General features: G+C 47.0%; 1 protein-coding gene across 1 annotated transcript; it reads left to right on the top strand.

The window, feature by feature from the left end:
• Positions 1-4,044: 4,044 nt before the first annotated feature.
• Positions 4,045-15,016, top strand: POPDC2 (popeye domain containing 2). The gene is made up of 4 exons (XM_018074721.3): positions 4,045-4,925; positions 7,244-7,352; positions 10,649-11,153; positions 14,906-15,016. Exons 1-3 carry the CDS (start codon positions 4,435-4,437, stop codon positions 11,105-11,107), a joined length of 1,059 nt encoding a protein of 352 aa, XP_017930210.1. The 5' UTR covers positions 4,045-4,434; the 3' UTR covers positions 11,108-11,153; positions 14,906-15,016.
• The last annotated feature ends 413 nt before the right edge of the window (positions 15,017-15,429 follow it).

The raw sequence follows: 15,429 nt of genomic DNA, 5'->3' as shown, positions 1-15,429 counted from the left end.
ACCATTGCATGTCAGAGCTTAAACTGAGGAGAATATTAAAAGGTGCATGAGCACCAGCGCTGTGGTGGCATGTCCAGTCTGGGTAAACTGTGAAAATGGTGCTGCAGAATAGAGCAGGGCAGCGGTCAAGTGAGAATGGGAATGCTGTTTATATCAGGTCAAGAAAAGAAAAAAATGGACTCCTGCACAATTTTACACAAATTCTGTAAATGTAAGAAATGGGATGTCTGGGCCTCCATGAGGGTCAAAGCATGGTAGGTATTTTAGAAAATTTTTGGAAGGAAGATGATGACTGGGATGCTGATGTACCTGTGTGCAGCAAGTACAGAAAGGATACTGGACAAATCTATATTTAAAGGAACAATGGAAAAACCTCATAGTCAAACCACATTTCTTGCTGAGTGGCTTCATTTCTTACAACAGTATTCCTGTGGAGCGGATTCAGGGCTTGATTCAAGGAGTGGGAGTTGCTGTCCCTGTGTTACTACTTACCAACAGTGCTGGTGACAAGCACTGCCCTGCACAGCGTGTTTGGTGTACCTGTGAGGGTGTGAAACATGACAGTAGTAGGAAACTTGACTAAACTATACAGCAGTACAACTAGATACAGTACATCTTTCAACCTTTGCGACTCACTGTGAGCTTGTCTGGAGCAGGCTTGAGACCTTTCCCAACAGCTGTAAATTGAACGCATGTATTTTGGAGCTACAGGGTTTACTAGTGTGTAAGTAACAGTTCTGCAGACTAGTGCCAGCTATGCAATATATAATACATCAAAAAGGAGATGTCTGATTATGCCCTCTCTGACTTTATGCCACCCAAGGTCTTAGTGTCCTCAGCACAGGCGATCGAACTAGTTTTCAGCTTATGGGATCTGTAGTGAATCTGTAGACTTCCTGAGGATGGGCAAAATAGCCAGTCATTCAGCTGCTGTGAGATTTGGGACTGATAATCTCTGTGTTGTGTGGTTCTCAAGGACAGAGGATTTATTTGCCAAATATAGTGCAGGCTGCATCTGGGTTGCATCATCACTTGCAGCTAAATACTGCTGCTGATTGAATTCATTTTAAGTGGGGAAATCAGTGGAATACCTATTTACACACTGCCCATTTCAGTGCTGAAATGCTTGACATGTCTATTTTTCTTCTTCACAGAGTCATTTTGTTAACAGTGTTTATGTGTCTTCTTCCAGGGAAGGTCTTAATGCTGCTCAGGTGTTTTCTATGCACTTGCTGTCTTGATTCCAAATTGTTTTGACTTTGGTATCTCCCTTTTAATACTTGTGTGGCTTTCCCATTGAATCAGTATTGGCTTTTTGGACACTCCTCTTGGATGAACCAGCATCCCTGGATGAAAGGCATATATTCTAATTCAAGGCAAGGCATGAACATAAAATGTCTGTTTGGCAATAAGAGGTTTTTTAACTGTTGCTGTGTGGAAAACTCAAAGAGGTGTGAAAATTATCTGTATGGCCATGGCAACTGTCAAAGGAGAAAGAAAGATTTGAGCCTTGGTGGCTCAATGACTTTACAAATCTTCCTTTTAAAAAACTGGGTCTAAAAACACGTAAATTAATCTCTAGCGTGTGCTCAGAGATCTACCTTTTAAAAGGCTGTATGATTCTCTGTGCAATGTCACATTGAGACCCAGCAGAAAAGTTGCATAGTTTCTAGTGAGAGCTTTGTTTATATCAGGTCAAGAAAAGAAAAAAATGGACTCCTGCACAATTTTACACAAATTCTGTAAATGTAAGAAGTGGGATGTCTGGGCCTCCATGAGGGTCAAAGCATGGCAGGTATTTTAGAAAATTTTTGGAAGGAAGATGATGAGTGGGATGCTGATGTACTTGTGTGCAGCAGGTACAAAAAGGATACTGGACAACTCTATATAGCTGTTACTGCTGTTGGTTGAAAGCTTCCTGTTTGTCTTCTACAAGGGAGCCACAGCAGGTCATCCTCACCTACCGTGGTGTCTCCAGTATCACTGCTACACCACTGTTTATGCTCTAGAAGATGCCAGAGGAAGGACCTTCTTTGTTATAATGAATCATTGGCATTGTGTTCCAGAGTATTTTCTAGCTCAGGAATTTACCTAACTGAAGAGTGAAATTAATAACTTCCTTTTTTCCACTTTCTTTGATGTCGCTGCAAAAGTTTTTTTGGTAGTACAGAAAGGTAGGAGAAATTGCAGTGGTGCTTTTGAGAATGCTTCCTCTAATGTAGTTCTACATTTCATAGCAGTTCAGTTTTGTCTCACAGATCTTACATAAAGTATCTTTCTCTTAAGTGTTCCCAATCTTGATATCCCAAATCCTGATTTTATCAAATATCAGCTTATCTTGGAGAAAGGGGCCTTTATAATATGGATTGTTTTGCAGAGGCCTAAAGGTAGACAAGTTGTTGTTGTTGGGATCATCTAGCAAGTATATGGCAATGGTATGAAAAACAGAACCTGAATCCCAAGGTTTTTATTGTAGTGCTTTGGCTATAAGATCATTCTTCCCTCTTTGCAGAGAAGGTCAAGAGACAGAAAGTTTTTAGTTTCCCCATAACTCTTGCAGATGAATTTTGTTCTGCTTCAGTCAGTAGGATTTATTTCTTCACTTAATTAAGGCGCCACTGGAGACCCAGTTCTGTGTTTCACTTCACCCTTAACAGAAAGCATCTTTCTGAGTGGATCACACTCACCCTGTGCAAAGCTTGACTTGTCTTATCTCCTTCCCACATGGCAACCTGTCAAGATGGTACAGCTCTTAGGAGCCGTACAGCTCTCTATTGCACCTGGTCTAATCATTGCACAGATAAGATTGTACTGTCCAAGACCATGAGGAGTTCTTTAAGGTTGCCATAAAGCATTGCTTCATCCTTGCCACGGAGACAGTGTTATTCCAGAGCACTATTAGTAGAAGAGGTGATTAGTGTGTCTTTAAGTGAATGGTACCAATGGGAATGGTATGTTAGGCAGGGCAGCTGCAAGCTTGGCCTGAAACACGACTACCCCTCGAAACCCTATCTCTACTCCACTGACCCGTGCAGGCTGACCTCATACTGTGTTGAGTGACCACGTGGGTTGCGTCAATGCCTGAAATGTAACTGCTTCCTGGCAGCAGGGCAGATCCTGCCTCTGTGACTGATAACGTGTTACTTGAAGCAGGGGAGAAATTGCATTTATGCATCTTTTCTGTAGCTGACTGTGGAGGACTGAACTCGAAGGCTCCCTCTTATGCTCCCTCTTATGTTCTGGGTTATCTGAGTTGAAAGTGTCTGCTTTCGTCTTTGTGCTAAATGAAGGTCTGAGGGGGGGTTCCAAATAGCTATTAAAAAAATTAAAATGTAAGATGATGTTTCCCAAGGATGCTTCCCAACAGAGCATGTTATTTCTGGGGTGCCAGAATCCTCCCTCAACTAGGATTTCCCCACAAAACATGCTTCCAAGTGTTATACTCACAAAGCTTTTGGCAGGGTAGTCTCCTCTTAATGATAGATGAAACTGGGTGCCAGAAGCTTGTTTACTCTGCTTTTATCCCTTCCAATCACAGTTGTCTGGCTGTGCAGAGCTTTACCTCGTGCCCCTTGATCTAAAACATCCCATGGGACAGAGCTCCCTGGAGTAAGGGAAGGCTGTGTGCAGCGCCTGGAAAGCATTAACTGAGAGCCAGTCTCTCTTCTTTTGCTAAGTCCCTGCCACTGCTATGAGCCACAGTGGGAGAAGGGGGTGACCTTTTTTCCTTTTTTGTGCCGGCTGAAAGTCATTCTCTTGCAGGAGTGCAGTGTGATGAAGAGCCCCATGTGTGGCTGGTGCTTGCCGCGATAAGCTGGTTGTTTTCCCTTCTCCTTTCCTCTCCTCACGCTGCGCTGGGCTTATCTGGACGCCTGAGTTATGTTAAGTAGCGGGTGCATGCTTGCTCTCTGTTCTCCTCTCTGCTTTTGCTCCTTGGATTTCAATTCCAAACATGGTTATCCATTTGGGGTCTCTCTCCATTCCACTGCCAAGAGATACACATTCCACACTCAACACCAGCTCCCTCTGCTGCTCTCTCACAGTCGCTATTCCATTTGCCGGAGCGCAGGCGAGACAGGCAGTGCAACGAGATCTCTGTCCTGTCTGTGAGTTTTCCAGCTAATGGCCTCTACTCTTTTCTCGACTGAGCTCTTTTGGCCTCACATTTGCCAGCTTCTTTTCTCACTGTTGTGGCTAAGAAGAGGACCAGCCGACGGTTTGTGAGCCACAAGGAGGAGAAACGAGCCCTTTTGGAATTTTTTGGGTGCATAAACATTCGGCAGCACTTTAACATGTTGCTCTGAAGCGCTGCTGTGGGACCAGAGGAGGAGGAGGAACAGCTACCCAGCAGCTCTGGTTTCAGACCTCTGCAACACCCTTTGTGTATGACAATTCATTTTGAGCGCAGGACGGCTGGGGAGGGAGTGGGGAAGGATGAGCACAACCAGCCTCTCTTGGGACCAGGCTGTCCTCCAGCCTCCGGTGTGTGATGCCTGGAAGGAGATTATGGAGGAAGCAGCCTACCAGCTGGCCAGCTGCATCGTCCTCCTGGGTTACATGGGGGGAAGTGGCATCTTTGGGTCCCTCTATATCTTTGGCCTCCTGGCCCCGGGCTACTTCTGCTATGCTCTGTGGGGCTGGCTGAGTGCTTGTGGGCTGGATATCTTCATCTGGAACATGCTGCTCGTCCTCATCTGCTTGCTTCAGCTGGCTCACCTGGCTTACCGACTCCGCAGAAACACCATCCCAGAAGAGTTTGACCTCCTCTACAAGACCATGTACCTGCCCTTGCAGGTGCCCCTGGAAGTCTACAAAGAAATCGTGAAGTGCTGTGAAGAGCATGTCCAGTCACTAGTCAGAGACCAGAATTACGCGGTAGAGGGCAAGACGCCCATTGACCGCCTCTCGTTGCTGCTGTCTGGCAGGTAAAGGCTCCCCTGTCTCTGAACAAAGTCTGACAGTAGAGCGCCTTTGGCTTATTGTTTTATTTTTACCCCTGTAGAAACTGGGGTGAGAATTGTTTTCTTCCTCTGAAAGGGATTTGAGATATGCATCAGTTTGTTGGGGAAGGGGGAAATTTGCTTTTGGGGGTTGTTTAAACTTTCTTTTATTTTTTCTAAATTAAGAGTATTTCAGAAAATGGCTTGCAGGTTCAAGTTGTGTGAATGAGGTGGTTAGATCAGCCTTGCCTGTGATACTGTTGGGGAATCCTTATCTTTTTCTCCATCACTTTGAAGTGATCTTATTTCTGATGAGAACAGGCTGGCTGTGTGAAAGTATTTCTCAAGGCAGGAGGGCAGTATGGCTGGACCTGTGGTCTCTGAGGGTACCAGACACACTTCTGTGATATGAACTGCTGTGCACTGAGTATGCTGAGTCCTCAGTTCACCTGCTCCCCCTGGCCAGCAGTGTTCAGGGAGAGGTTCCATCCCTGTTTCTAACACCCCAACCCTCAGGGCTTTGACATTTTTCACTTTGAGGGTCATTTCATCAAAAGAGAGAGTACTCTCCTGTGGTGGATCCTGCCTCTTTCTTTCCCTGTGATGTCATGCATTCGTGATGTTCCTTCCTCTGGACCACCAAGGAGAACCTTGGGGACCTCTAGACAGTCAGACTGGAGATTTGATTGAGTGAACTGTGCTGATCAAGTACTGGCATTTGTTCACCTGAGATGCTGTGTCATCAGCATATACACTTAATGATCTGCAAAATCCAGATGCATACAAATGGTAATGGTGTTGGCTTCCCAGCTGCTGTCAGGCATTTGGCATTAATGTTAAATGAGAGTGGGAAAGGAAGAAGATCTGTAAATGTGAGCAGTGCTGAACCACAGGAGGTATGTCTCACAAGGATTTTCCTCTGGGAAGACAAACCCAGCAGTACCTGGGGCTCAGGTTTTACTGCAGTGGCCCATCCTCTCTGGTGAGGGAATGTGCAAAGAAGGGCAGACCTTGCTTTTTTTGATGTTACTCCCTTTTCTAGAATGTGTTGAGAGCATCCTGGGACTATCAGGATGCTGAATGGCAAAGCACTGGAAGGAAATTTGTGTTTCTATTAGTGTTTTTCCATCTCTGCTGAGCAACTTGCTCTGAAGTTTACTGTATCTGCAGATAATGTTACTGAGGAAGAATCTCTGCTGTCTTGACATACACTGGATAATCCAGTGCTGCTCTGTGGGCACGGAAGTGCTGCAACAAACAGTATGGTCAGGTAGTTGTTCTGCTCTGTTTTGCAGTGGGAAGTATGCATCTTGGCTGGTATACGATGCTCCATGGAGATGGGCCTGGATTTGCATTTCCCAGTACTCACTCTATTGCCTTGTGAGGTCCTTGCTGACCCAGCAGAGCAACTGCTACTATTATGGTGCTTCCTCTTAAACTGAACAAGTGGGGTCTTGGAAATGCAGAATATGTCTGGATCAGGAAATATGCCTTGCAGCCACAACCCTTCCAGGCAACATTCCCAGCTTTCTGAAAGCCAACAGTGAGCTGAGCCTTGTAACTCCTGAAAGCAAGAATTGACTTCTTGCATCATACAGTGGGGGTGCACGATGACAGGGAGGCAAGAGCCCCCAAATCTGGCGATGCAGAACTATGAACAGAACTCCAAAGTGCCCTGCCATTGCCCTTGCCTCAGGCCTGTGTCTTTCTCTACTCCCACATCAGAGCTGAGCGCATGCTTGACCTTGGCACTAGCAAGCAATTGTAGCAAAAGTAGGGGAAAGGGATACTTAGGAGGCCAAGAGAAACTGAGAGGTAATGTGCAGCAAACTATGAGCTCACAGAGTGATCTGTCAATAATGATGGCCAGCACAATTTTTGGGGTTTCTGGGTGTAACAGCTTCCCAACATCGAGATAGGGAATGCCCACATGCAACCCTGGGGGCAGGAAGAAGATGCAAGTACAAAGAGCCACAAGCTGACTAAGAAGTACCTAGAAAGCAGCAGTAGTCTTGTGGGCTGAGAAGTCCTGGTTTAGGACCAAGCATTGCACCTGTGAGGGCTGTCTTTGTAGCAAGAAACAGAAAACGGAGTATGGGGAAGTGGCAGCAAATAGTTTCCCACAGAGAAAGGAGAGACAAGCCCCATGACTGGAGCACCTGCAGCTGTCCCAGGAGGTATGAGACATGTGTGAGACAAGAATTTATTTCCTCCCTGGTGGGACAGACTGTGTAAGCTGATCAGGTTTTTGTGACATCTGTTTTGTGGCCTAAGCCCATGTACCTCACCTGTCCCCTCTGCAGGATCCGAGTGTGCCAGGATGGACAATTCCTTCACTACGTCTTTCCTTACCAGTTCCTGGACTCTCCAGAATGGGAGTCGCTGCGACCCTCTGAGGAAGGAACTTTCCAGGTAATCCCCTTGCATCCCCACAGCAGCCCAGCTTCGCTACTTGCTGGTTCATTGTGTGTCTGAGAAGGGGATGGAGCAGCCTCATTATGCCATTCAAAACAAACTGGGAATACTTCCTTCCCTTTACTAGTGGTTTATCCAGCACAGAATGGTGTGATCAGCTGTGTTACATTTTTTTCTACCTTCCTCTGAAGACCTCAGTGTGTGTTCCCAGTATCAGCTGATAGCAAGGAGAGCGAAGCATGGTGCTTCTTCCAGTTTAGCAGGGAGTCGAGGTATCGGATTGCTGGCTCTCTTCCATTGTAGCATTCCCTGGTACCTGTATTGATGCATTTGCTCTGCACACTGCCAGCAGGATGCGTCGTCCTAGCATCAGCTGTGGCGATGTGCAGCAGTGATGCAAATCCATAAATATCCCGTTCCTCACAGAAGTTTCTGATGGTCATGTGTTTGGGGTGGAGAAGCAGAAAGGATGATTCACACCCGAATATGGTCCTTTCTGAGCAAAAGAATCCCTTGCTGAGAGGCCAGAGCAATTCTTACTTGCAGCAACTAAAAGGATTTTGGTCTTGCTGTCAACACCCCACAGTGTTTGTTTGGCTTTCCTTCTGGAGAATATTACTTAGGTCTACATCCCTCTGACCTTAACTCACATCCCAGGACAGCTTGATACCTGTCAGGATGTCAATCTAGTTTATGTCAATCAGTGCATATGAGGAGGGATTTTGCTAATCTCTTGGGAGCATGGGACAGTCACGAGGGCCTGATGATGCTTTCTCATGAGGGCAGCCACAAGCAGACTTGGTTAAACCAGCACAGCTCTCCAAATCTGCTTTCCTAGCGTCTGAATTTGTTTCATGTGTGAAGGAGTCATGGTGATCACTCCTGAAAGCTGTGCCATCACCAGTGGATACGGTCTTGCAAGAAGAAAAGTTGCAGGAGATGGCTGACTGTGTCTGTGGCACAGGGCTACAGTTTGTGAGCAGAAATAGGGATGTCATGCCAAGGCAGTGAGGTAGAGAAAACAACAACAACAGCATGGTGGTGCTAGGGATGATGGTATCTCATGTTTTGCATGGGTCTTCAGTCTGGCAGCAGACTGCTGCTAGCTGCTGGGCTGTATTTGCCTAAGAGGCCAGCAGAGAGAATGATGGCTGCCCGGTGCTCCAGGCAGGGAAATGGCTGTCTGGATGGCATGCAACTGGCAAAGACATCTGCAGCATTTTCTGAGCTAATTTCTGTGGAACTGAATGTTCCCAGACCTCCTGAGGGTCTTTATCTGTGTGTGTGAGACAGCTTTGGAGCAAGCTGGTGCCCGGCTGCACCAGCCCTGCCAGCACCACGCCCTTGGCACCTCTTGCCAAGAGGCAAGACAGGGCTGGTCAGGGAGGTCAGCTGTGCCTGGCACCAGGATGGGGCGTAGAGTCCTAGGTGGGGAAGGGCTGCAGCCATATGCTGGAAATGCCTAAAACCTACATCTGCTTACTGAGGAGCATGAAGAAGTAGCAGCCTGTGTGAGGTCAGCATTCAGCAGGTGAGACTTGACTAGTCCATGTACCTGGCAGGACCTTACTCTTGATGGCCGTGCTTAGCCATGGTGGTGTGCTGCTTTTGGCAGCTGTTAAACCCACTAGTTCCTCTTACCTGAGTAGTTACTCTGTGGCTTATCTCAACCTTATTCCTAGCATCACAATATTTCTGTTAAAAAGTGCATGTTTGGCTCTGGGATTTTGCTGGAGGAAGGCATGGAAGGTTTTTCTTGCCCACATTTTTCCCATTGCTCTCTGGAGTTTCAATCCTGAGCCCACTAAAAACTGGCAGAAGCATGACTTGGTCTACAAGGGGAGCCGGTTTTCTTAAGCTTTCTGCTTTGGCTGTGTCTTCTTCCTGCAGGGGTGCTGAGTCCCAGTACCTGAAGGAGTTGGGTTTCAGGGCTGGCACTTTCCCCCAGAAGGCTAAATTACAGGCTCTGCTGATGCTGGAGCACTTGTGTCGGGAGGGATTCATAAGTGAAATCTGTCTTACTGTCCTGGGTAGGTGGCAGGTTTGCTTATTATATCTCACTTAATCCCTCACAAGAAGCAGAGGCTTTTGATTGCTGTGCCAGAAGTTGGTTAGGAAAATGAGATTCTGGTCATTTCAATTTCCATATGACCCTTCCTCTTGCTTGCCTGGCTTGGGAAAGTTCTCAGGTTTTATCTCCTATATTTCTTTCATAAGGCAGCTGTTTGCATGGCAATGGCATTAAATATCAAACCCAAGGACACACACATGCAGCCAAGCTGTGTTCAGCTTCCCAGTGGCCCTCTGCCATGGCGGCTGACCAAGGAGACCCCTGGATATAGAGTGAAAGGGAGCCCCCAGGATATTTTGGCTCTGGCGCTTGTTCACATGCCAGTGTCTCCATTACACTCGGATGTTCTTCTTTCACCCGAGGCAGTTTGACCCTTCCTGCATTTCTTGTCTTTATTATTATTATTTATTGTAATATACACTCACGTATTATATAATGTTTTTTATTGGAATTAGTCTGGGCCTACAACTAGAGGGGAAAAGCTCTCTGTTTACATTGGCAAAACCCAAAGCAAAATGAAATGTTCTCTAAAATCAACCCAGTAAAACCTCTTGAGTTCTCTGCATAGACACAAACACAATAAAACCTTTTTACTTTCTCTCTCACTGAGTAGTGCTGCAATGTCCTTCAAGGCCATTCAGCCCTACAGAGTCCAGCAGAGCTGGTGAGACAGGATGTCCTTCTGACAGAGGGTGACCAGGCAAGCCTTCCAGGTGGCCCTTCCAGCACCCAGGGCCTTCTTGGAGCAGGGGCTGTGCAACCCAGCAGCAGGATGTGTCAGCAGCCTGCCACAGGGCTACTCGCTGGCAACTTGAACTGTCTGGGCATGCAAAAACATCCCCTCTGTAGCGCGTCTGTAAAGGTATAAAGATGTCTGTGCTACCCTGTTCATTTCAGCTACATCGCTCAGATGTCAAACGGGGGGCAGCATCAGAAGGCAAAAGGGTGAAACATAACCAGCCACATGACTAGGTTAAACAAGGACATGGTACTAATTGCATTGGAAAATGGGTTCTTTGGCTCCCTGGGGAGAGGAAACATCAGCAGGTAAGGATTTATCTAATTGTTCAGCTTGGATGATCTGGCTCTCCAGCCCTGCCATCAACAGGGAGAACAGGCATCAAAAGGGCAGAGAGCCTTTCCTGGAGTGAGGCACATGGCCCCAAGGTTTGTGACCGCTACCGAGGTCTGGGACTTAGTCCACTCTCTCCCTGCCCCACAGGTCACGCTGACAGCTGAGACCGATTGCAGCTTCATCACCTGGCCGAGGAAGAAGCTGTATCTCCTGCTGAGGAAGGACCGCTACATTGCCCGGCTCTTCTCCTCCCACCTGGGCTATGACATCTCGGAGAAGCTCTACTCCCTCAACGAGAAGCTCTTCTCCAAGTTTGGCCTGCGCTTTGACATCCGCTTGCCCAGCCTCTACCACGTCCTTGGGCCAGCTTCCTCTGAGGGGGAGTCGGAGGACTGCGAGGAGCTGCTGCCTGCCTCTGGCCAGGCCAGTGTCTCTGAGCCCCCTCCGCAGCCGCCACCACCACCACCACCGGCCCCGCGCCCCCGGGCATCCCGGCCTGACAGTGAGCTGCTGGGTGAGGACTCCACCAGTCTTGTCTTGGAAGATTTTGCTGAGTTGCCAGGGTCTTTTATGGACTATGTGAGCGAAGGGGAGTATATGAAGTGAGGGCACTCCTGGTACGGGCACACCTCACCCTGTGTGGGACCCTCGCGTAAGTACCCACTTGCGGAAGCAAGTCTTTCCCGTGATGCAACTGCCTGGGCAGAGCAGTGGCCCCCAGCCTCTCGCCCTCATTTGCCATGGGTTTGCTCCTCCGCAGTGTTTGCTTGCCTGCTGCCACAAGGAATCCCAGAAGGTGGGCTCCAGCTGTGTGATTTTCTTAAGGAAAAGCAGCAGGGTAAAGTCTTGACACCAGGCACCAGCTGTACTCTGGGGAGAGGGGTCAGTAACCTGGCTGTAGGAAGCTCTTGCCTGGCCAGTTCTCTCCCCATCCCTCAGGAGAGGCAGAGAAACTGAAATGTGTCCAGGCTGGCAGGTGGTACATGAGTGTTTGCAGAGAACCCAGAGGGCTCAGCCTACTCACTGTGAGGTAGAGCTGTGCCAGGAGATACTCCAGTATTGATCTAAGAAACAACCTCTGCAGGTGAGAGAACAGACATCCCAGGAGATGCTAAGGGGGATAGAAACAGCTTTAAGGTTTACGGCAGATTGATATTGAGAAGTTGCTGTACACCCTGCAAGTGCTCAATCTGGGCAGATGGAGAAAGCTCAGAGTCCTTCTTCTCCCTGCCCACCACTCTCATCCTAGCATTTGCTCCATCCTCCTTGTTTTGATTGAACTTCATCTCTGCCAGATCAGTAAGGAATTGAAAAGTCTGCCCTGTGTGGTGTAAGTCTTGCCTCCAGTCACCCTGGGTGGACTGACAGGCTAAACATTGTTTGAACATGCCTCAAAGTCTGCTTTCTGGTGAGTGGGAATGAGATGCTCTTTTCCAAATACCAGCTCCTTACTCCACAAGGGAAAAAAACTTCCTGTGCCTGGTGGATGTTGGGGCAGAGGAGCAGTGCAGGCAAACAAAAATAGACAGGAGAGTGGCTCATGTTTGAAATTCAGATCCAAGTGGCCAAGAGAGAAATTCCACACTGAGCTACTTTTAGCGAGCCACTGCATGCCAGCTGCTACACACCAGCTGCAGACCCCAAAACGTGCATTCCTGCTGCCACCCCATAATAATCCAGCTGACAGACACCAAGCTTGGGACTGAGATTTTTGTCCTAGAAGGGAGCACTCCACAGGTCCCAGTTGGGTCTGCATGGCAAGACTGGGCTGCAGCTGGGGAGACTGTCTTCCACCAGGCAGCCTTGAACACAGTGCACCCTTGCACCCTGGTCTTCTCTGCACCCGTTTGGGTCTACTTCTGTCTGGGCTGTGGACTCAGTGTCAGGGAGCACAAAGCAGGGCACACTGACCCCTGGTACAACCCCTGACAAGTCTGCAGAATTCTTGGTGTTCTGCATGGAGTGTCTGTCCAGATCAGACAGCACTTGCTATTTGCAGTAGGCTTCTGGTGGAAGAGGCCTTTTTTTGCTGTTTCATCCAGTAGCTCTTCTTAGTTTTGAAAACAGTGGAACTGTAGGATTTCTCTGTTTTGTACAGTTCTGCTTTGAGTTCAGTCACATGCCAGTTCCTCTACTGCTTCCATGACTCCAAACTTAAAATCTGGTATATAAAGAAAGTGGCCAGGGAAAGAACAAGTATATTTGATTTTGCCTCAATCAGGTAAAGAGTCAGCAAGAGTTTTGTTTAAGGTTTTGTTGTCGGGATTGTTTGTTTATTTGTTTTGTGCAGTTGATTGTCTTTTAAGGAGGCACAGAGAGAAAAATTTTAAAAATCCACATTTTTCCTAGGAATGTGAAATCTCTGGTTTTGCTGGTAGGCTACTGGAGATATGAATTTGCAGCTTTTTCAGTCCTTCCCTGGAGAGGCAGGAACACTGAATCCCTTATGAGACTGCCACCCTCCTAGCTGTCAGGAGTGTCTGTTGAATACATGCAACCACAAATGAATGCAGATAGTGTTATAAATGTGAAGTCATTTTGCCTGTGCTTTGCTTGTATTTTGCCTTCTCAGAAGAGGGATATCCTTTCACAGGTAATTGGTAGAATTCTCCTAGTTGATCAAACTCAATAAAACCAGAATTTCAAATGCAATTAAAAAAGGAAAGAGGCAAGGAACACCATAGCTTTTCATGAAAAAAAAAAGAGTCAATTCTATGAACTCAAAAAATGAGTCAATACTATGAACATGCACACGAGAGGTGTGTGTGTTGGGGAAAGCTTGTGCAACACAGCACGAAGCTATTTTTCCTTCACCCAATCCTTTTAGAACATGCTGTAAGCTGGAAGCTTTTGTCTTTCTAGATCTTGTGACTAAGACAGTATCAAGAAGTGCTGATATTTGCAGTAGAGACCTGCAATAAAAGAGCAGATGTTTAGAGGGTGGTATTTGGTATGGGAGGGAAGGATGATCTTCCTTGCCCGTCAGTCTGGAGACAATAGCCAGTGTGGTATTTTAATTTTTAAGGTAATTAGACAAGGAAAGAGAAATGCCATTTAGTGTGTTCATAATGGTGGAATGAGCACTTTCCTGTTACCCTGCTCACCAGTGGTGTATCCTACTCGCATCACATCCCAGTAGCACAACAGCTATTGTCACATCTGGACAGTATTCCACAGTGACTCGAGCACCTCACCACAAAAACTAGTGATACAGTGGGGCTGCAGTTTTTCCTTCTGGCCAGACACTTGTCACAGCTCAGCAAATAATCCGAGCAGGTCGGACATGGCTCAGAGAAAGCACTTGCATAACTTTTCCCTTGGAAGTGGTAAAAACATCCATAATAAACAGGAATATTCCCTGCAGTGTCACTGTTCAAAGTAAGCAATAGCTACACTTCCTGATGCCAGAGCTCCCCTGGGGCTTTCCCCTGGTCTGTGCTTTCATTTCCTTCTCCAGCAACTTCCAACATGGCAAATCACCTCCCAGCTCTCTAAATTCCCCATACTGAAGTGCTTCTATGGGTCATGTTCCTTTTCTGCCATTACAATAGCCACCTTGCAATACCACAGTGCAGGAGGGAAATTCTTGAATGCCCAAAGCGCTACCAAGGTCATACAGAAGAAAATATTCCTGGGAGATATATTAGCCTACTATTCTTATCATCTAGTTCCTTGAAAGAGTTTCTAGTTTGCTTAAGAGTAAGACAGACTGTAATATCCCACTGATGAACACATTCTTTCTCTGAGGAGGAAGCTGCCTGTTTAAAGGAGGCAGTTTCCAAGGTTCTATTCAAAACTTGCTTTAACAGTGTACTGGTGTATAGCTCAATGCTACAGAGCAAACAAAGCTTTATTTCTTGCATGGAAATTCAAACAACCAAAACGCTCTTGATTTTTCTCCTCTTCATATTGCATTTGTTTGAGTTTGCTGCTTGCAAGATATGTAGATGTTGCTACCTGGTTTTAAACAATTACATCCTGGGGCTTCCTTTCTATTTGGTGGATAAGGTGGATGGATGGATGCTTGATGGCCTGTAGCTTGGTATCTAAGTTAGTAGGAAACATTTTATACCTACTTTGAGAGCAAAATCAAAGGAGCTGTGGACTTTGTTTCACTGATGTCACAGAAGGTGCTTTGGAGGGGTTTGTTTTTGCCATCTCAGAATGGGTGCCTAACCCCATTTTCTGGTTTATCACATGCTGAAGAATTACATACTTTTGCATGCTCATTCAGGAGGGGAGGGGGGAAGGACAGATAACAGTGTGTTCTGTGAGGTTTGTTTGGAAAAGTTTGGAAGTAAGATTTATTCCCGTAATAGTAATGGTGTTCTCTTTCTCTCTCTCTCCCCTCCCTCACCTCTCTGTTCTCATTTTCCTTTCTCCTCCTCTGCTTTCCTTCTGCAGCCTCTGGAAACCTTCTCCGGAGTTCTCCTCACCCTCTCTGCAAAGGACGAGCCCCTCTGGCTCCCACTCAGACTCCTGAACTCTAGGGAACAACAGGCTGTTTTGATCCCGAAGCCTCTGCAAGGGCACAGATGCTCACACAGGTTTTTGACCAGAGACACACTCTTTAGCACGCAGAGATGTCTGCCAGCAGACATTTACACTCAGGAGCACATGAAGCACATGCTTAAGACTGCAGTGTGACACTCCAGCACCTCCCACCCCATGGTTGTTCACCAGAGCTGCCTTCCCCAGTGTGCTTCCATGGTTTGTTTTTTAGCCCTCCCTCTCTGAGGTGTGTCGGCAGCTCTGCTACCAAGGTGCAGAATCTGTGTTCCCTTTGATTAATGATTCCCATTAAAGTCAGAAATGAAACTATTGGTGTTTGAAGATTTGAAGAGGGAGGTAACAGTGGGAGGGAGGATTTGAAGAGAAAGATCCCTTGAGGTGATCTTAAGGCACTGAGTGGAAAGGGCAAGGGGAAT

This window comes from Manacus vitellinus, unplaced genomic scaffold (assembly GCF_001715985.3).
Source record: "Manacus vitellinus isolate BGI_N305 unplaced genomic scaffold, ASM171598v3 scaffold_28_pilon, whole genome shotgun sequence".
Classification (NCBI taxonomy): domain Eukaryota; kingdom Metazoa; phylum Chordata; class Aves; order Passeriformes; family Pipridae; genus Manacus; species Manacus vitellinus.
The sequence above is the reverse complement of the archived record's forward strand: the minus strand, read 5'-3'. Positions and strand labels throughout refer to the sequence as shown.

Bases quoted from the DNA above. Each gene is read 5' to 3' on its own strand.
- POPDC2 (XM_018074721.3), top strand. From the start codon at position 4,435: ATGAGCACAACCAGCCTCTCTTGGGACCAGGCTGTCCTCCAGCCTCCG. The intron at 4,926-7,243 runs GTAAAGGCTCCC...TCCCCTCTGCAG, and splicing joins TCGTTGCTGCTGTCTGGCAG to GATCCGAGTGTGCCAGGATG. The intron at 7,353-10,648 runs GTAATCCCCTTG...CCTGCCCCACAG, and splicing joins CTGAGGAAGGAACTTTCCAG to GTCACGCTGACAGCTGAGAC.